Below are 22,259 nucleotides of genomic sequence, written 5' to 3' on the forward strand. Positions count from 1 at the left end.
GTTTAAGCATCAGCCTTTGGCTCAGGTCACGATCTCAGGGTCCTGGGATGGAGCCCCATGTTGGGCTCCTTGCTCATCAGGGAGTCTGCTTCTCCCTCTGAGTCTCCCCCTGCTCGAGCTCTCTCTCTCTCAAATAAATAAAATCTTTAAAAAAAATGCAATAATGACTAAAATTAAATTATGTGCCTTGACTTACTCTACTTGTTTAGCAAAAGCTGACGGATAAGCCTTCATGCTAAGTGATGGTTAATTTTATGTGGTCACCTGGCTTAGGCCACAGTGCCCAGCTGTGGTGCTAAACACTAGTCTGGATGTTGCTGTGAAGGTATTCTGCAGATGTGATGAACATTTACAATCTGCTGGCTTGAAGTAAAGACTACCCTTGGTCATACTGGTAGGCCCCATCCAATCAGTTGAAGGAATCCTGCCTCAGGACTGTAACACAGAAATCTTGCCTGAATTGCCAGCCTATTGGCCTGCCTTTCAAATTTCAGATTTGCCAGTCTCCACAATTTCATGAGCCAATTCTTTAAAATAAATAAATCTCTCCCCAACTCCCCTCTCCCCCAATATATCTATATATATAGTCTGTTGGTTCTGTCTCTCTGGAGAGCACTGAGTGATACACTCTAGTTCCAAGGGGAAATATTATCATGCCATTGTATAAAGTAACAAACAAAAATAAAATCAAGCAGTTAAATGACATCCTCTCGAGTACTGACATATTCATAGTATTGACTGTGGTGGAAGAGGGTACAGACATAGTGGAGCCCCTTCTGAGACAATCACCAGTATGTTAGCATGTGCTTCTAGAATTCCAGGATCTTCCTGAAAGCAGGGACCATATATGTTCTTTAACAAAATGCTTTTGCCAGGCAAAGTACACTTAATACAATTTCTCGTATATTCTAACTTCTTTCCCCCAAAATACTATGGTTTCTGCCAAATGCCTTTTTGAGTTGAAACTGTAAGGCATTTTTAAATTTGGCCTGAATTTAGCCATAAGATAAATACTTCCAGCCTTGTTCCTACCACTCCCTTAACAGATTCCTGTCCACCAGCCCAGACCATGCTCTCCGTGAGCGTGTGTAGTTATGTTTTTGAGTCTCCACTATCTTCCTCTGCAAGCCTGTCGCTAAGTTTCTAGAGGGCAGGAGTGCTGTCTTATTACCCAGCACAGCCCCTAGCAGAGGGCCGGGCTTTAGCACGTGACTGACAGCTGCTGGGCGCTGTGCCAGCAAGGATGGCTCCATCAGGGACTGTAACTGAAGCCCAGTGTTACGAACCATACACTCTTCAGTACTCTATTTAATTTTAACTCTCATCACAAACCTGAGGTATAATGAAAGATCACGAACTCAATAGCCACATATACTTGACTCATAGCTGAATCAGATTCAGACTGGGAGACCTTGGTCTGCTTGTGTCAATACATCAGTTTTTTTTTTTTTTACTAAAAACACCTCCAGATGTGCCTTACTCTGGAATACTAGGGTTTCTCTACTTTGCTACACATTATAATCACCTGAGGGGCTTTAAGAATTCAAACCCTGCCCAGGACCCCATTTGGATTACCACAATCTTTGGGGGCGGGGCCTGGTCATCACTACTTCTGAAATAATAGCTCCCCAGCTGACTGAAGTGTGGCCATGGTGAAAATCACTGGGCTACTTGGACTTCACAGCCTTTACCAGAGTCTCGGCTACACTTGCTATGCACTAAGGACTTTAGGAGCTCTAGAGCTAATGACACTGTGGTGTCAAGACTGAGGGAGTTTACAATTTCTCCTGCAAAAACATTGCAGCTGAAGGAAAAGGAATTGGCCAATTGGTCAAATACAGAACGGGTACACTAATTTAGTTACCCTTAAAATTTAAATTTTTCGAGGTGGAATGGGCATCAAGAAAATAATATCTGTTACAATAATTCATCTAAAGATGGTGTTATTCCACAATACCTTTTTGGCTTCCTCGGCTGTGACAGAACTTCCAGGGGCTTCATCTTTGGTGATCAGAGTAATTCCATCTAAAAAGTAATTCACAGAGTGAAATCCCAGTGCAAAGAATCAATCCCAATCGTACCTTCCTCTCCACCACACCTCCTCCCATCTTCACATTAGAGACTTTTAAAACTCCACAGGTGCTCTTCTCTATAAGAAATGGAAGACTGTGAAGGCACTTAACTCACACTGTTCCTTCCATCTTGTTATCCTGTTTCCTGCTTAGCCTGGGTAAAATAAAGGCCATATCTCAAATGCTACCTACTGCATGAGGTCTTGCCTGATTAAATCTTTCCTTCAGAGTTTTCAGATGACTTTATTTATGCCTTTGAAATTGCTGTCATCGTATCTTACCTTGTATAACTATGTGTACACATTTTCTCTCTCCTAATGGACCACACTTTTCTCAAGGGCCAGGAATCGGTTTTATTCATCTTTCTATTCCCCTCAATGTAGGCATGGCACAAGCTCAGTAAATAAATAACTGAATGACTATGCACTTTGGCCCAAACCCATTAGCTATCCAATATAGGAATCTGCAGACATTTTGACTTCTAGTAATGTTACCGGCTACTGATGGAATGGTAAGAGGCCCAAGGTTGGGAGGACACATGCTTCCACAGTCGTTATATCTATCATTTAGCACGTACATCAATTTTAGCTCAGTGAGAGCAAATCGAGGGTAGAAAATCTACCCTTTAGTTTTCTCTTCTTCCTAAGATTTTCTTCTGCCTCAAATGGCTGATGCATGATACACTTTCAGAAAAGCACATACATTTAACATCCATTTGTACCTAGAAATGGCACAGGTCATGTGTATTCTCTCAATAGGATATAAGCTCTCAGAAAATATGTACCTCGTGTATGTCCTGTAAGTTTCTTGTCAGCAAACAATATGCCAGAGGCAATCAATAAATACCAAAACCAATCTCCTCCATCTACTAGGTCGGCAGCAGAGACACCAGAGTGATTTGAGTAAGCCCCATTCTCCACCTATTCTAATTGCTTTTGCTCCCCAGTGTAGAAGTTAAAGGGCTGAAAAATTAACTGTCAGGGAAATAGTTGCCTGAATGATGAAAAGCTGCCCCTTAGAAGTTGGATAGATAGATATGCATCCTTTTTACAGAGTTTGCACAGAAAGACAGGTTGAAACTAATCTGAGGGCCCTACTTCAAGTGAGGAGTTTCATAATTTTCAACATCATTTTCGTAGGAGGTATTTTTAATAATAATATCTGATACTTGGTTCTGAAAGAAAATCAAGTCAGGTGAAAAAAAACCAGGCAAAGGATATGAAGGAAATCCAACATCAAGCCTAACACTGAAAGAGTGTAGGTTGCCTTCTTTCTAGGTTAAGTTTGCCTTGGTCACTGTGAATAAGCGAGGGCTTGGCCTTGGTGCATGAAGACACTGGTCTGCTGATACGGAAAGCCCAAGCACATGCTCCTGAAAGGGAGCAGGAGGGCAAAATGCGGGTGAGGTTGGTGACGGTGCTGTGGGTCCCACAGGACGGAAGGGTCGAAGAATTTGAGAAAGGGGGCAATGATTGCCCACACAGGTTCTTCCAACAAATGACCATCTTGGAAATGGGTCATGCACCACAGAGTCTAAGACAGGACTTACATGTTTACTTATTATTTATCACTTTTTATTTATGCTCATTACGCAAGACTTTTCGTCACTGGATCCTGAGCATTTCCCAAACCCACACGGAACGTCACAGATTGCCATGTAACACATCCTACAACATAATTTTTAGATTTTGAAAAAATAGCATAAATATTTGGAGAAAATGACAAAAGACACCTTACCCTGAACGACAATTTCCCAGAAATGATTTAACTGTTTCATTTCCACTTTCTCTCGAAGGGCTTTCAGGAAATCGTTAAAGCGCTGCTCTTCTGAAAACTGGCGGCAAGTGGGGGGCAGGGGGACGTGAGATCAGAGCAAATACAGAAACAAGTCACTCCCAGGACAAAGGGCTACATATACTGAATCCACCACGATTTATAAGAAAAACATATAATGTCCTTCTTTGGTAAATGGGAGATCTGGTCTGGCATTTCAAATTTCAGCTTGGTTTGCTGGGAACCAGAAATCCTTCCATCTGTGGAAGGTAAACAACTGCTCAGAGCCACACCGTGGCCGGGTGCTGTGCTTTTTAACCTTCAGTACAAAGTCACACAAAAATAGAAGAGTTTCATGAATTCTCAATATACCCATCACCCAGCTTCAACACCTGCCAACTCAGCCAGTCTTGCCCACCTCTACCCTGACCTCTCACAACTCTGGGATTGTTTGGAAGCAAATATTAAACATATTATGTCATCTATAAATATTTTGCTATGCAATATCTAAAATACAGAGAGGGACTTTAAAAAATTCCAAAAAATCAGTAATAATTCCTTAATAGGAGTAAATGGCAAGTCGGTATTCACATTTTCCCAATTATAAAACCCTCTTTTTAGTGTGTGTGTGTGTGTTGTATGGTTTTGCAGTTAGAGAAGCTCTCTACATTAAGAGTGGCTGATATGTCTCTAAGAGTCTCTTCTGATGCTCTTCCATCTCTCCCTTGCTTTTTAAAACTTTTATTTTAAAAAATCGAGTGACCTGGTACTTTCAAGGACAGTTGGCGACAACAGGGCACAGAAGTGTTATTTGGGTGCTCCGTCTAGCTGGGGGCAGTGCTTAAAAAAGCAATACACTTTCATTACCTTTTCCCATCCTACCAGATCCTTCTTCACCTGGGGCGTCCTTAGTCTTATACTGACTCTACTTTGCCCATATTTTGTCTTTTATCTATAGGGCATCTGGATCACCTACTTCTGAATCTTCTAATTTCAACAATTTTCTCATTTTCTTATCAGTCTTTGTAAGAGCCTAAGCAATTCAAGAATTAATCTGTTCACTCGCCAATACTATTAAGCCAATACTTAATAGGCACCTGCATGAGAACATACACTACAACTGTGCCTACTTTAAAAATATACTTTCTAATTTAAACTTGCTCACTCTTGCCTTGAGTTTATGTATAAAAGCCTAGAAATAATTTGGAAGATTTTCACAGTGTTTTCTTAAAATTCCTAATAAAACAAACAAAACCTACACAAAAAGTGGGGTGTGGTGCTGAGTAATTAATTTTCAGCATTCTTAATTTTTCCTGGCATTCCAGATCCCTACTCCCATCTTCATAAAATCCTTCTCAATAATTAGACCCATATATATTTTCCCCCAATTTCTTTAAAATAGTTAGTTGGTGAGTGGGTCACCAGAGGTTACAATGGAAATTTCCCTCGTACCCTAAATAGGAATCACGCAGCCAGAGCTATAATGTAATAAAAAGCTAACTCCCAGGGACGAAGCATCCCACTCAACCCACCCTTCTTTAAGTCCCCTCAGAGATGACAGTAATAGTAAGAAGACTTAGTCATTTCGGCATCTCTTGGCAAACACTGCTATTCACAGTGAGAACAATGATTTCCAAAGCCCATGCTTACTTGTGGGGTGCTGCATGTCTCCCCTGTGATGGTGGCTAACCATTTAGGAAGAGGAAGAGGCTAGGACAGTGTTACCTGAATGGCTTCTTTCCGGAAGACTGTGATGCAGTCCATGCTCTTCATAAAATACGGCGTTTCATTAGTATCCAGAAACTGTTCAATGCAATTTATTAGCTGGCGACTTGCTAGAACATAAGACAACACGTTTATTTCCCTTGTTTTGAGTGACGTTGGTAAGAGAGAGCACATGATTTATGTGCCTGTAAGTATGTATTATGGTTCACAAGCCTCATGGTCAGTATGCACAAAAGCTATTCTTCTTTGAGAGGGGGCGGGTGGGAAGGGCAGGTGAGATGCAAAATGCTGATTCCAAAAGTCTGTATTTGAAAAGTCTGGGTAATATTTACTGATATGTCAAGAAATGAAATTTAATTTCTACAATGCTTAGAATTATACTAAATGTTCCTTATGGGACTAAGACCAAATGGTTTTTTTAAAAAAATTGTGGTTGCTTTTTATTTTCCCCCCAGAATTTAGGGGCCATTTGGGTAATTCCAAACTGTCTTTCCTGATATAGTCACAGAAAATAGAGCCTCTAGTCCCTCCCTTAGTCCCACTCATGACCAACGTCAAACAGTGCCAGAGAGAGGAAAGTAATGAGCCAGGGACACCCCACCTTCTACCAATCACAGGTCAAATTAGAAAAGACCAGCCCTTGCCTTAATTTAATAATATCCCTTTAGAATGAGGATTCATTGCTATATATCTTCTGCCCTTGAACCTGAATATTTTCTGTTGCTCAGTACTCTATAAGCCATGAATACTTAATATACAATAACTGTCAGCAAGCAATGTCATAAATTCTACAGAAAGAGGAAATGTATTAATAATGTTACTGTTTCTAAGATACATAGCAAGTTGAGGCTGCCTCACAAATATTTTTCAGTATGAGAAAAAGCAGAGGAAAATAGAAACATCAAGTCATCAGGGAATGTAAGTCACTGAGCAGGTTGAAACTGACCCTTACGACTGATATAGAACAAACCAAGGAGATGTACACATTCATGGCATAAAGGTTCACTCTCACTTGTGCCCTGAAACCACTCACTCGCTGGCCGGGTGGGCAATTTATGCGGAATGGTCAAGGTGAGGCCACAATCACGGCCTCATCTGAGCGTTGTAATAGTTAAGAACGGCCACGTGCACAATGCTAATGAAACTACTTTCAAGGCTTGCCTACAAAGGCTTGAGGCCACTAACTGAATCACAGTGACCTGAGCCCTGCTCAATGCCTTATGAAAGAGGAAACTCAGTGCCATCCACTTCATCAACTTACTTCCTAAGGATCCTACAGCCTGTGGAAAGGATTTAAAAAACTGGACAAAGCGGGACACCCGGGTGGCTCAGTCAGTTGAGCACCCAATTGTTGATTTCAGTTCAGGCCATGGTCTCAGGGTTGTGAGATGGAGCCCTGTGTTGGGCTCTGCGCTCAGTACAGAGTCTGCTTGGGATTCTCTCTCACCCTCTGCCCCTCCCCCTACTCGCATGCTTGCTCTCTAAATAAATCTTTAAAAAAAAAAAAAACTGGACAAAATGTTTCCTAATATAATCATTTTGCAGCAAGAGAAAAATACCCCCAGTAACTATTCATCTCTCCCACGAACTAGGAGATTATGATCTCCATTATAATAAAGCATTTATTAGCAAACCTGAGGGATTAAAGAAACACTTCCTTGCAATTTCTGAAATCCTTACCAATGTATCCTGCAGTGGTGAATTACTACCCAACAATTCAAAGGAGAGAAAGGATGTGTGGATGGGTCTTTTTAAACAAGGTAAATAACACAACTCTGATTAGTAGGCAGAGCGGAAAACCAAGAAGCTCAAAGCAACGGAAGCTGTCTGCTTTCTCAGCTTGGAGAGGTGAGAGGACAGAGGGTTTGATGGTGTGCCTACACCACTTACAGCAGCCTGCTCGCTCTGATGAGGCGGGCGGAAAGTCACTCAGTTACGTATCTAGCCACAAACAAGAGCCTTCACAGGCCATGGGTAGTAATCCCAGAGATGCAGCGTTCCTCATTTCTTTCAAATGAGAGTGAGGAACCTCAGTGAGCTACGATGTAAATGTTTCTCTTTATGCAGTGATTATTTCCACTACTTTGACCTAGTATATATTTACTGTGTGACTGCTGCAGGGAAGACTCTGGAGTGTGTTCTGTGGAAGACATGAACTTGAAGATAAAGTCCTTGCCTTTGAGGAGTTTACAGGAGTTTACAAGGGGAGGGGCGCCTGGGTGGCTCAGTTGTTAAGCATCTGCCTTCGGCTCAGGGCATGGTCCCAGGGTCCTGGGATCGAGCCCCGCATCAGGCTCCTCCCCTGGGAGCCTGCTTCTTCCTCTCCCACTCCCCCTGTTGCGTTCCCTCTCTTGCTGGCTGTCTCTCTGTCAAATAAATAAATAAAATCTTTAAAAAAAAAAAGGAGTTTACAAGAGGATGTAACACATACACAAAAGTAGTATTAGGAGGTAGATGTGAAGAGAATTATGACTGGTATGGAAATGTATCAGCTGATGTGAATTTTTAAAAATCTCTAGTGACTGATTGTAAGACATTTTCATGAATTAACGTGGCTTTTTCTCTGGGCAATGAAAAATAGAATTTGGCCATCATAGAGCAGAAAACAGAATGAGCAAAAGTATGAAGAGAGGTGGGAAAGCACAGGGTATGTCTGAAGAGAAGCAAATGGTCCAGCACATGGAGTCCAGACAGGAGGAGGGGAAGGAGGAGGGAGAATCAGCTAGGGGAAGGTTGGAGGGGAGGTTGTCCAAGGAGACAACAGTCTGTGTGAGGGTCCTGCGGCAGGACAGAGCTTGGCTCCAGAGCAACTGCAGGGGAGAAGGGCTGAAGACCAAGCCTTTGAGGAACTGCAACATTCAGAGCTCGGAGAGAGGAAAGGGAGCTGACAAAGTTGCCAATAAGGAGTGGTGACAGAGACAGGCAAAAACCAGGAGGGTACGGCGCCGTAGATGCTAAGAGATGAAAGAGGAGAGCTGTCTGCTGTGTCCAAACTGTGACATAAAGACTGCAAGAAAGAGAGTATAAAAAGCACAAGGGATTAGGTACTGAAGCTTAGGGAGTCCTTAAACCCAGGAGCCCATATATCAACTACATAGGGACTGAACTGCTTTGCAAAAAACAGTTCCCTGACCCATCTTATCTTGACATGTGATGGAACACACACACACACACACACACACACACACACACAGTTGTCATCTTACAGAGAAAAGTCTTCAGGAGACTAAAATAAAGCAACGGCAAAAGTCAATAATCCATTTGCAGTAATGATACAGGAAAGAAGGGATATAAAGAGAAGGGGTCTCAACATCTACTTTCTATTTAAGAATGAAGTTCTTATGTATTTGTGGGCCTATTTGGATTGAGTTTTCTTATTTACATGTTAGACTGTCTGTCTTTTTCTCCGGGAAGTTCAGGAACACAGGGAGATAAACATATCCAAACTTGCAATAAATCCAATGAATACGAAGAACCAGATTTTGCCCTTCCAGGAATCAACAGTTACGTGGCCTGTGCATCTGGCCCATGATTCTGAATTCTGTCGGTCTATCCAGACTATTTTGTGGTTCACTGACTATCATGAACCATTTAACACCAGCAAATAGCTGTGATGGATGATGCTTTAATATACTGAATATCACAATGGGATGTGGACAAGACTGCCCTTCCAAAGTTTGGTGGCACTTCACATTTTCCTGCCATTTTTAATAAAAGTAAAATGCAGAAATGGCGGGGGCGCCTGGGTGGCGCAGTTGTTAAGCATCTGCCTTCGGCTCAGGGTGTGATCCCGGCGTTATGGGATCGAGCCCCACATCAGGCTCCTCTGCTATGAGCCTGCTTCTTCCTCTCCCACTCCCCTGCTGTGTTCCCTCTCTCGCTGGCTGTCTATCTCTGTCGAATAAATAAATAAAATCTTTTAAAAAATGCAGAAATGGCAGACAAAAATAATATCCTACTTTGGCTGGATGATGCCTTTGAAGCCCCTGTCCCCCCGCCCCACATGAGGGAAATGTGGATCATCAGGGGGCTCGTCTCTGCTTCTACATCAATTATAGGGTATGGAATGGCCTGTCAGTTTTCATACTTAGTAAATCACAGCCCCAATTATAATTCACCAAAATGCTTTTCAGAATTAGTCAGAGGCTCAATAATACCCATTAGTAGCTAATATAAAAGATGGCCATTGAAAGGGCCATCCATCTTAGGCAAGGGCCGTCATTTATTTTAAGGAGTCTTCAAAATCAAAATGGTCTAAATTCTGAGGCTTTATATGGGCATTATATATTAGCCCAGCATCTTACAGATGTACAGACTGTTGGTACACAAAATTAGTCTCAATAATACTTCAGTATTAACATTAAAAAAGCAACCCAGACACAAAAGTGTTAGGTCTGGGAAAAATGGCAGATTTTTTTGTTTAATCTGAAATGTATGTTCTCCGTCTCTAGAGAAAATATTCAACACCACCGAAAATCCCCGAAAATGAATCACCTCTCTTCTTAATGTACAGTCACAAGGACCAAAACACCGGGGGCCATGTGCTTGTCCGCTTCTGACTTGACATTTGCTCACTACCTCTGTTCTCTGCAAAGATGTCTCCAGCAGCATGAAAGGAAGTCATTTATTGTGGGTTTTTCCCCTTCATCGGACAGAGCCAAAACAGCAGTGGGCTCACTCACCTGTCACACATTATGTATAAAGGGCTGTAAACCATCTCCAATGATTTTGCTCAACCCAGGCATCATTTTAATTCTTCTCACTATCTCAATGCCTCCTGTGAACTCTACTTACAAGGGGTGCATATTTTACAGAAGTACAGATTCACACAACGACAGTGGCATCTTCATAAAACAAACTTAAAAAGTGACGACATAAATTAGGCATTTACATAAGTATATGGTCAGCCTACTAATTAAGAGAATAGAATAATAATATCTATTGGCAAACAAAACTCAAAAGCAAGTAGTCCAGTCTGCCACCAATTAAATGCACACATAAAAACAATCACCATTTTAAGCCAGAAACTTATAAGAAACATTTGCCTGATAAGAAAATGAGTCTGTGTTTTAATACAGGCAGCTAGAACAGAAACGATCACCAACAGGCTTATGGCTCTTTACTACAGGATATAAATTGGTCATTGTGGGTAGAGGCTGTGTATCTATCCGTCCGGGTCCAACCAGAGGAACAGAAATCACTCTGAGTATTTAACAACGGAAGTGTAATGCAGGCAAATGTTACACAGGTAATGAAGAGCTGTAAAGCGACTGAGGATGGTGCTGTAACCAGAGATCAGGCACAGCAAGAAGACCTCAGCACCCCTTGGCAGTGCAGGGTAGGGGGTAGAAAAGAGAAGAGGGAGGCGTAACTACTGGAGATCAGGGGCCTGTCGACAACTAGAGTCCCAGGGGCCTGGGAGCTGAAGTCATGGAGGACTAGAGATGCCTAAGACAGATAGGGAGGAAGAAATATCCCAGCTTCTCCTTCCCTCCTTGCCTCCTACCAATTTCCTGCTAGGGTCTCCTGTTGGCTGAACCCTGTAGGAAGCCAGTAGTCACAGGAGGCTGGGAAATATAACCTGCAGGGTCTAGCTGTGTCCCATTCTCCTCTCCCCCCCCCCACCCCTGATCTATGCACACAGGGGAAGGGTGAGGAGTGGATCTAGGGGCCATTTGACACGGTTGTTACTATGAACCCATAGAGGTGGATGCCCCATTTTATGCACTGGGTATACCCTGGAGACACAAAATCAACAAAGTATTCTTTAAGTAATAAGGGAAGATAAATGGATAGGTTTTCTTCTTTCCTTCTTTCTAGTAAGAGAGAATCAATGAAATTCAATAGAAAGTTATTGAAAAGGTTCATAAGCATTTATTTGAAGCTCTTCCCAGCCAATTACATATATATATTTAATTTTATATTAAATATATATATATATGGGGCACCTGGGTGGCTTAGTTGGTTAGGCGTCTGCCTTTGGCTCAGGTCACGATCCCAGGGTCCTGGGATGGAGCCCCGTGTTGGGCTTCCTACTCAGCAGGGAGTCTGTTTCTCCCTCTGCCTCTACCCTCCTGCCCTCGCTCATGCTCTCTCTCTCTCTTGTGCTCTTTCTCTCAAATAAAAATTTAAAAAATACATATATTTAAAGCATACTTCTACAAAACCAGAATTATGTTAAAAAGAGACAGAGAGAGAGATTTTCACATCTACTTGAAACATCTTTAGAGCTACATACGTCTCCCTTTACTTCAGTTTTGACACTGTGAAACCCAGCACATGGCGGCCACACAACTGTGTGGACCATGATGACAAACCGGAGGAACCGGAAGTGACTGAACCCTTCCCCCCCGCGGTGTTTCTCTTTCACAGAAGTCAAAGGGTCTTCTGAAAATGGAAGTACAAAAAAAGGTATCCTAAATGTTTTCCTCTACATGACAAAAGACGTGCTGACTTATTTCTGACATGTCCTTTCTGCTTCTATTTCCAAAGAGGCTGGATCTAAGACCCCAGGCAGAATTTGCCCTCAATGTTTGTGCTCATCGGCCTGGCAGGGATGGTATTCCTGGGTTTAGTTTTGCGGTTTTTAATGAAATATTTTTGTTGGGGAAAAAGAAATCATTGGGTGGCAACAAAAGAAACAATTCGGAAAAAAGCATAAGCTTTACGAACCTGTAAATGCCGTTCAAATGTCTTATTTTTAAGCAGCTGAACTGTGAAGTAGACACAGCTCGGTCCTGCTCTTTGCCTCTTCCCTGATCTTCCCCCTTTTAGAAACTGTTCTGCGAGATGATTTGCCCCAGAATCTCTTACTGAGCAGACAGAAGAAGTTGCCTGCCTCCCTTCTGAGAACAGAAACAGACCACCACAGCCACAGCATCGCTCTTGACCAGTGGCACAGGAAACTGAACGAAGGTATATAAAATGTGGACCACGTCAACAATGTAGATACAGCCCTGGCCGGTTTTTTTAATTATTTTCTTACCAATAACTAAAAAACTCAATTAAAACCTCACCATTTAAGCTCCACAAGTTCAGTCACAGCCCATTTTTTCATGCTTAACGATTTTCTCATTAAATGCAGTAATTTCTTACAAATTGCACTAATAGAAGTAAGTCCTGCTGGGTGTTTTCCCCCCCTTTAAATGCTGCCTTTTCATTGATGTGTTAAATTAAAACCCCAGGCACAAGGAACAGAGTAAATGCAAAGTCTTTATTGTCAGACTCCATTCCTGCAGACTCTGAGATCCCTCTCGTTTTATTTTTGTTTTTATTTGAGCTAACTGTGAGTCCTGCTTTATAGCCACAGGAAGGTCTCTGGGTCTTAGCTCACTCTAGAAAAAAGGTGATAGTGTGAGCTAATGAGAAACTAGAAAAATGGCATCCAGCAAGCCCACTAGTGATAAGCTCACTTTATGTAAGAGAACATTACAATAAATCTTTTTCATTCTGGATGAATAACATTTCTCATCTTAAATAACTTCAGTGCAAGACCAGGTCTGTTCCTGAGTCAGCTGCAAAATTTTAAGTTTCCTGGTCAAAGGGTGGGTTCCATGGCATTCTATGGTCTTTTTCTTTTTTATTAACAACATTCAGTTTAACCATTAAAAACCCACTGAACATGTCCCACAAAACCTGAAGGTTATCAATGAATATTTACAGATTTACAGGGCACACAGCAGTTTGCTAAAGATCAAAGAATGTCCCTTTTTTTTTTTTTTTTTTGTAGTATAACTAATTTCCCCAATCCAGAATGGAGTGCATTTAAAGCCCAAAATTGGGACATGATGCTAACATAAGAAAGAAGCCAAAGGAAGACTTTTTCATCAAATGAAGTGACTTCTTTGGCTCCTTTATGTAATGTATATGCCATATGCTTGGAAGTATGTGTTAGGTGTAGGGCTAGGGAGTAGAGAAAGAGGGTCCCCACAATTTTCTAACTCTAAAACTTGGTGAAGCTTTCTAAAATAAAAGTGATATAGAAGCATTAATAACCTTACCATGTAGACTTGATCCCATTCCAGATGGGCAGTAGGAGGGAGGCAGAATGCAAGATGACAGTGTTTGGTACTGTAGCAATTTTACAGTATCTGTCTAGCTTCATACCAGAGTGGATGTCATCAACCTAATGCAGGAAGTAAGCAGAAGGAACCAAGTAGCCATAGTAACAGTGCAGCCAAGAGGAAACACTCTGGAACAGGAGACCAATCTGGCAATGGGATCCAATTAAAAGTTGGTAATTGAATGGAACTGAAATTCATGTATCAGTTGAAGAGATACAGTGAGTGGTGAGTCAGGCTCCACAGAAAGAAGAGAGAGGCAGGCGGCTACGGCTTGAATGTGCTTTTGTGGACGATGGGGGGGTTGGGGGGATGGCACAGTGTCTTACAATGCTGTAAGAATCTCAATCACTCTTAAAAGGACATGTCAAGTACCAGAAAATTTAAAACAACTACGTTTCATGTGGTAAATCTTCCTAAAAATTGATAAATAATGATGCCCTGTGTTGATATGGCATCCTTCCTTCAGATCCTTCTTTTTTTTCAATTTTTCCCTCTTTTTCGATTTTGTGAAGAAAGTTTTATAATATTTTAGAGCTCAAAATATCGAGATATTACTTTTCTCTACTTCTTCGATGCGGTAAGATTTATGAATTGATCCGAAGAACTTGAGAATTAATTCTGCTGTAATTCAAAAATTCAAATTGTTATTCTCAAACACTGCTTCGTTAAAGTCAACAATAGAAACAAAAAAGTTACTTAGTCAGTAGTACTCAGAGAACACAGAAACAGATGGAGATTATTTGTTCCAGTGATGTCAGACTAACCGCAGCATCTCTGATAATGTATCACACTACAGTAAAACTACTACTGGGCACAGGTATCCCAGGATACACTGGCTCTTAAATTACAAGCACCTCTTTAGAGTGGGATTTGGGGGTGAGAAAAAAGAATGAGCATTCTTTGTGGAAGGAACATCACTAGCAAATATACAGAGGCAGGCAAGCCAATTACCCAAGCCAAGGGTATTAGCAGGAATACTCTTTGGTCTGAGTACAGAGTTCACAGAGGGGGCCTGTCGAACATGGGTCTGCAATGGCAGAGAGGAACCAGGCTGTGGAAAGCCTTGAAATGGGGGACTAATTTTAAAGACATGGGGAGTGATTCAAAAGGGCTAACGCTTAATCAAACCTGTGCTATAAGAAGCTAAATCTGGGGGCTCCTGGCTGGCTCAGTCAGTGGAGTGTGCAACTCTTGATCTCAGGGTTGTGAGTTTGTTGGGTGTGTAGAGATTACGTAAAAATAAAATTTAAAAAAAAAAGGAAGCTAAATCTGTACCAACATATGGGATGAGTTGAACAAGAAGAACTTTGAAGATAATTAATATAGGATGCTATAACTGTCCAATGGTGAAGTAATGAAAGCTTGAATTAGGATACTGGTAGTTAGGAAGGAAAGGAAGAGACAGATCCAGAAAATGATCAGAAATGAGGAGAGATTACAAATGGGTACAAAATGGTCAGAAATGCTCATCAACAGTCAACTCAAGAAACAAAACAACAACAGCAGCAAAACCCCCTATTTCTGGGGAAGTCCTGTTAGTACCCATAGCACACCCTCAGGCTGTTGCATCACTTGGGATACTTTTCTTCGGGCTCTCTCCTGTCCAGTCTTCTATGGCTCAGGTTATGCCAGACTAGTCTATGAATTCTTCCTCAAATCCGTCACCCACCTGCGGCTGTACCCACACTGCCTTGTGTCCTACTGCCTTCGATCAACTATTTGTGCATCTAAGTGACCCCTTCCACTGGTGTCCTAGACACCACACCTCTCCCCTTCTCAAAGATCTCATCCAGTTTCATGCCGTCAGACAACATCTCTAGGTGACTTCTCCTGGATTTATATTTAGAACCCGGATCTCTTTCCTGCATAACCAATTTAGCATGTCTCCCCCATCTCAGTAAATAGCAATTCCTTCCAGTTGCTCAGGCCAAAAAGCTTGGGAGTTATCCCTGACTTGTTTCTTTTTCTCATACCCTACATTCAAATAGTCAGCAAAACCTGCCAATTCTACTTTTAAAGCATATCAAGAATCTGACCTCTTCTCACTTTCTCTCACTTGCGTTACTGCAGTAGCCTTCTAACTCATCTGCCTCCTTCAACCTTGCCCATTCTCAACATGGCAGCCAGGGCACTTTCAAAACATGTCAATCAGATCAACCTCTACTTTGAATTCCTCATGGCTTCCCATTTCACTCAGAGTAAAAGCAGGACGTCTAGGAGGCCCAATGTGATATGTACCCCAGCTACACCCCCTGATCTCATCTCTTACTTCTTTCCTTCAGCCACACTGGCCTCCCTGATGCTCCTAAATGAAGCCAGACACACTGCTTCAGGAGAGCGTACTGTTCCCTCTGTCTGAAAAGTTCTCCCCAGAGATACCTACCAGGTTCTCTCCTCCACCTTCCTCAATTCTCTGTTCAAATGATACCCCAAAACTGAGCCTTCCTTGATCTTCTATAAAATCATAAGCCCATCTCACCCCAGCACTCACTATCCCACTATCCCATTTTAATTTTTTCTGTAGTGCTGTCATGAGTTGAATACCATTCTCTGAAAATTCATGCCCTTTCCGAAACCTCAGAATATGACCTTATTTGGAAATAGGGTTCTTGCGGATGTAATCAAATTAAGATGAGGTCATAAGAATGGGCCCTAATCTAATATGACTCATGTCCTTACAAGAAGAGGGAAATTTCAGGGCACCTAGGTGGCTCAGTCAGTTAAGCGTCTGCCTTTGGCTCAGGTTGTGACCCTGGGGGAGTCCTGGGATCCAGCCGTGCGGTGGGCTCCCTGCTCAGCGGGAAGTCTGCTCCTCCCTCTCCCTCTGCACCTCCCGAGCTCATGCTCTCTCTCTCTCCCCCTCAAACAAATAAAAATCTTTTTTATTTTTTTTAAAGATTTTATTTATTCGACAGAGATAGAGGCAGCCAGCGAGAGAGGGAACACAAGCAGGGGGAGTGGGAGAGGAAGAAGCAGGCTCACAGCGGAGGAGCCTGATGTGGGGCTCGATCCCACAACATCAGGATCACGCCCTGAGCCAAAGGCAAAGGCTTAACCGCTGTGCCACCCAGGCACCCCCAAACAAATAAAAATCTTAAAAAAAAGAAGGAGAAGAGGGAAATTTGGACACACACAGTGAGAGAGCTCCCTGTGAAGAGGAGGAGGCAGAGACCGGAGTGGCGTGTCTACGAGCTAAGGACCACCAAGGACTGTCAGCTGTCACCACGAGCCAGGAGAGGGGTGTGGAACAGATTTCCCTCATGTCCTCAGATGGAACCAACCTTCCTGACACCTTCACTTTGGAATTCCAGCCTCCAGAACTGTGAGAAAATAAACTTCTGTAGTTTTAAGCCAGCCACTCTGTGGTACTTTGTTACGAAGTCCTTGGAAACAAACATAGTCCTTACCACCATTTGACATTTATTTTCTTATTTGTTTACTGTCTGTGTTTCCCTACAGTGACTAGCACATAGTAGGATGCTGGTCATTTGCTAAATGGATGAACGAACGGCCTAAGCCTCACTGGTTTACTCCTGTAAAACCTCTAAAGAATGAAGATGTCTGTTTGAATTCCTTCAATTTAAACCCAAAGACTGCATTTTTAGAACTGGTTATCACTAAGGGGAATAGACAGTCTAGAACTTTTTTATCACCACCCTTCACTTTAATTTTACAGAGATGGAGATGGGGAAAATAAAGCTCTGTGGAAGGGGGAAATACATAGACAAAGAGTAATGGGCTGTGTAAGAGATGTGTGCAGGTGTGGGTGGAGAAGACACCACTTCTTTTTTTTTTAAGGCGGGGAGGGAAAGAGGGAGAGGGAGAATCTTAAGCAGGCTCCACACCCAGCGTGGAGCCTGATGCAGGGCTCGAGCTCACAACCCTGAGATCATAACCTCAGCCGAGATCAAGAGTCAGATGCTTAACCAACTGAGCCACCCAGGCGTCCAAATATACCATTTCCAACATTGTCCTGACTATGTGCACAGTCATCTTCGTTGTTGTCACTTACCATGACTTAGCTCCGTCCCATTTTGCTGTATTCTCTTTTTTCTCCTCTTAGATCATGTTGCTTGATCCCACTGGGATGTGTGTGTGGAGGGTAGGGGCAGAGTGTTTTTCAAAATGTAGTGTCTATGGCTATAACCCCAATTTACCACACCCTAAAATATTAACCATCTTGACTATAATACAGAGCATTAACAGGGATTAACAGGGTTAGTCCCAAGAGGAGAGAGTGAGAAAGCAAGACAGAATGTGAGTTTGGGGGGGCTGGAAGACAGGGGGACAAAGAAGGAGGAGACTTCTTTTTCTTGACTTTCATGTACTACTCTATTATTATTTGATTTTTTCCAATGAGCATGCACTTATTTTTTAACGAGGAGAAGACTAGGGAGCAATAAACAATTGTTTCTATTTCTATGAGTCTTAAATGGGTAGACATTTTTCATGGGTTGGTATTTACTGATGGTGAAACTCAGAATACTTCTATTTCATGATCCTTTTATTTCTTTTTTATATTTTGCACCATCTACTTTTTTCTTTCCTTCTGTTTATTACTCACATACTCAAAGGGCTATATTACAAAAGACTTTCAAATTATTTAATTTTACCCACTGTCCTCAGGAAAGACTACCAATGTGAATTGCTACAGGCAAATCTTATCTCTGATTTACATATTCCATCCCCCCACCATACATTTAAAGTTTCAGTGTATAAGTCTTGTTGGCTTCATTACAGTCCATCTAAGAGTAATCAGAAATGGAGACAATTATGGGATAATCCAACCTTAATTATTCCATGTATTTTCTTCTCAATGTAGGAGACAAATAATTAATCAAACAAAATAAACCCATGCTTGAGAAAATGGCACAAAAGAAGAAACAAATGAAAGGCAGGAATAATGAACCTATAAACTTTCCAAATCTATAAGCACTGACCTAAGACTTCTATACTAAAATACCTATCGTCAGGGCACCTGGGTGGCACAATCAACTCTTGGTTTCATCTCAGGTTTTGATCTCAGGGTCATGAGACTGAGTCCCGTGTTGGGCTCTGTGCTCAGCAGGGAGTCTGCTGGAGAGTCTCTCTTTCTCCCTCTCCCTTTCTCCCTCCCTCCACTAGTGCTTTCTCCTTCTCTCTCAAATAAATCTCCAAAAAAACCCAAAAAACAAAAAAACCCATTATCACTAAAATGTAAATTGACTTTAATTACTTACAACTAATCGTCTCTGTGTTCCAACAAGTCCCTGCTCTACACAATTTTTCCTGTACTGAGTAAGGTGGTCATTCACTAAAGTAAAAGAATTCCTCTCATGAAGCAGAGGATTATGAAACACAAACATAATCTTGTGATACATGTATTTAAGTTTATTTTTTTTTAAACTCCAATACCTGAAGACTTTTATTTAAAATACACTCTATTACCTGAATTGATGATGTTTTCTTTACTGTGACTCTGCAGAGATTCACCTGGGTCTCCAGATTTTTGTTTAGCTAGAGTCAGGCAAAAATTATAAAGGTCTCACCAGTCCACAAGGTCTCAAGGGAAATAACTTTCAATACTCAAAACATCATGGAGAACAACTAGACAGAAACTCAACAAGGATACAGATTTGAACAAACTATCACCTAAACTGATCTGACATTTGCAGAACCCTCGACCTAACAACAGCAGAATGTACATTATTTTAAAGGGCATATGAAACAATTGTCAGAACAGAATATAGGCTAAGCCATGGAACAAGTCTCAATAAATTTAAAAGGGTTGAAACCGTTCAAAATACATCTTACAACAGAATTAAGACAAAAATCGACAACAGAAAGAAATTTGGAAATCTCCAATATCTGCAAATTAAACATTCTTCTAAGTAATCCAAGGGTCAAAGCAGTAATCACAAAAGAAATAAGAAAGCATCTGAACTGAATGACGATAAAAACATTACGCACACACTTTATGGTGCGCAGCTAAAGAACTGGGTAGAGGGAAATGTATAGCTTTCAATGCCTACGTTAGAAAAGAAATGAGGTCCCAAATCAATAATCTAAGCTTCTACTTTAAGAAACTAGAAAAAGAGGATCAAATTAAATCCAAAGTAGCAGAAGGATGGGAATAATAAAGGCAAGAGCAGAAATCAATGAAATAAAAACAAAATAATGGAAGAAAAATCAATAAAAGCAGAAGTTAGGATCTTCTATAAAAGATAAGCAAAACCATAAGCCCCTACTTACATTGACCACGAAAAAGAGAAGATACAAGATACCAAAATCAAGAATAAAAGAAGGGAAATCACTATCAACCCACAGAACTTAAGAGAAAAATAAAATCATTGAACACTACACCAAAAACTAATGATGGACTGTATGGTGACTAACATAAAACAATTAAAAAAAGAAAAATAATAGGAATAATGTTAGGCCAATAAATTAAACAACTTAAATGAAATGGACAAATTCTTATAAGGACATAAATTAGTACAACTGACTTAAGCAGAAATGGAAAATCTGACCAAATCTACAATATGTAAAGTAACAGAGTATTAGAAAGCTTCCCACGAAGAACCCTGGCCTAGGTTTCATTGGCAAATTCTATCAAATATTTAAAAACGAAATAATATTAATCTTGAAGGAAAAGAGAGAATACTTCTCAACTCATTCTGTAAGGCCTGTATTTCCCTGATATCAAAGCCAAAGACATTATAGAAAGGAAAACTATAGAAGGGTATCCTTCATGGACATATACACAAAAATCCTACCGAAGTATCAGCAAAATGAATTCAGGAACATACAAAAGAACTACACACCATGACTGACTGGAATTTATCCTACATGAAAATCAATGAATATAACATAGCATATTAATAGAAGAATCAAACCCACATAATCATCTCTCTAATATAGAAAATGCATTAAAAAAAAAAGAAAATGCATCTGACAAAATTCAACATGCATTCGTAATAAAAACTCTCAACCAACTCGGAATGAGAAAAGAAAATCTTCAAGTTGATAAAGGGAATCTGAGAAAAACCAGAATATTATACTAACAGTGAAACACTAAAAGCTTTCCCCTTAAGATCAGGAACAAGGATAATCATTCTTCTTCTTCTTTTTTTTAAAGAGATTTTATTTATTTATTTGACAGAGAGAGACAGCAAGAGAGGGAACACAAGCAAGGGGAGTGCGACAGGGAGAAGCAGGCTTCCCGCGGAGCAGGGAGCCCGATGTGGGGCTCGATCCCAGGACCCTGGGATCATGACCTGAGCCGAAGGCAGAGGCTAAACGACTGAGCCACCCAGGCGCCCCAAGGATAATCATTCTTATCATTCTATGACTGTTGGATATTCCAGCCAGTATAATCAAGAAAAAGAGTTCTAAGGCATACAAATTGGAAAAGAAGAAATAAAACTGTCTTTACTTGCAGACAACGTTATCGTGCATATAGAAAATTCAGAGTATAGGGGCACCTGGGTGGCTCAGTCAGTTAAGTGTCTGCCTTCAGCCCAGGTCATGATCCCAGAGTCCTGGGATCGAGCCCTGTGTCGGACGCTGTGCTTAGTGGGGAGTCTGCTTCTCCCTATCCCTGTGCCATTCCCCCTGCTTGTGTTCTCTCTCAAATAAATAAAATCTTAAAAAAAATTCTTAAGAAAATTCAGAGTATATAAAAACAATTAGAAGTAATAAACAAGTTTAATAAGGTTGCAGGATATAAGATCAATATACAAAATCAATATTTCTATATACGGGCAACAAACAATACAAAAAATAACTTTAAAAATTCCATCTGCAATAGCATTAAAAAGAATAAAATACTCACAAAATTTTAACAAAAGAAGTACAGGACTTGTACACTAAAAACTACAAAACACTATGGAGAGAAAGTAAATAAAGGCCTAAATAAATGGAAAAATATCCTATGTTCATGGGTTAAAAAATTCAATATTGTTAAGATGGAAATCCTCTCTTAATTATTCTATATGCTCAATGCAATCCCTATCAACACCCCAGTGGGCTTTTTTCTGTAAACTGAAAAGCTGAATCTAAAATTTATATGGAAATGCAAAAGACCTAGATTAGCCAAAACAATTTTAGAAAAAAATAAAATTGAAAGACATATTATAGTATTTCAAAGCTTACTATAAAGCTAAAGTAATTAAAATAAAGTATCATTGAAAACAGATACAGATCAATATAAGACAATTGACGAGCACAGAAATTAACTTTTGTATGTATGATCAGTTGATTTTCAATAAGATACCAATGCGGCTGGATGGTCTTTCCAATAAATGATGCTGGGACAACTGGTTGCCCTATGAAAAACAATGAATCTAGGGTACTCACTCTCATAACCATTTACAAATATCAACTCAACATGGATTATAGACCTAAAACCTTAAGAAGAAAATCTTTGTGACTTGGCCAGGCAAAAATTTCTTACATAAAACTATAAAATGATAATCCATAAAAGAAAAAGTGATAATACAGAAAATCAAAATTAAGAACTTTATACTTCAAAAGACACCACTGAAAAGATAACCCACAGACTGCAGAAAACATTTGCAAATCATCTGACAAAGGACCTGTATCCAGAATATAGACAGAATTCGCTACATCTAGATAAGACAACAGA

General features: G+C 40.7%; 1 protein-coding gene across 1 annotated transcript in view; it reads right to left on the reverse strand.

Annotated features, from left to right (window-relative positions):
• Nucleotides 1–22,259, reverse strand: part of XRCC5 (X-ray repair cross complementing 5) — a 90,158-nt gene that overhangs the window by 7,899 nt on the left and 60,000 nt on the right. The window contains exons 17-19 of the mRNA XM_008690489.2: nt 5,571–5,680; nt 3,810–3,906; nt 1,958–2,025 (exon numbers count right to left, since the gene is read on the reverse strand). Coding sequence (XP_008688711.2) covers nt 1,958–2,025; nt 3,810–3,906; nt 5,571–5,680 — 275 coding nt within the window. The remainder of the gene's footprint in view (nt 1–1,957; nt 2,026–3,809; nt 3,907–5,570; nt 5,681–22,259) is intronic.

The sequence above is a fragment of the Ursus maritimus genome, unplaced genomic scaffold, assembly GCF_017311325.1.
Source record: "Ursus maritimus isolate PB19 unplaced genomic scaffold, ASM1731132v1 scaffold_1, whole genome shotgun sequence".
In the NCBI taxonomy this organism is placed as follows: domain Eukaryota; kingdom Metazoa; phylum Chordata; class Mammalia; order Carnivora; family Ursidae; genus Ursus; species Ursus maritimus.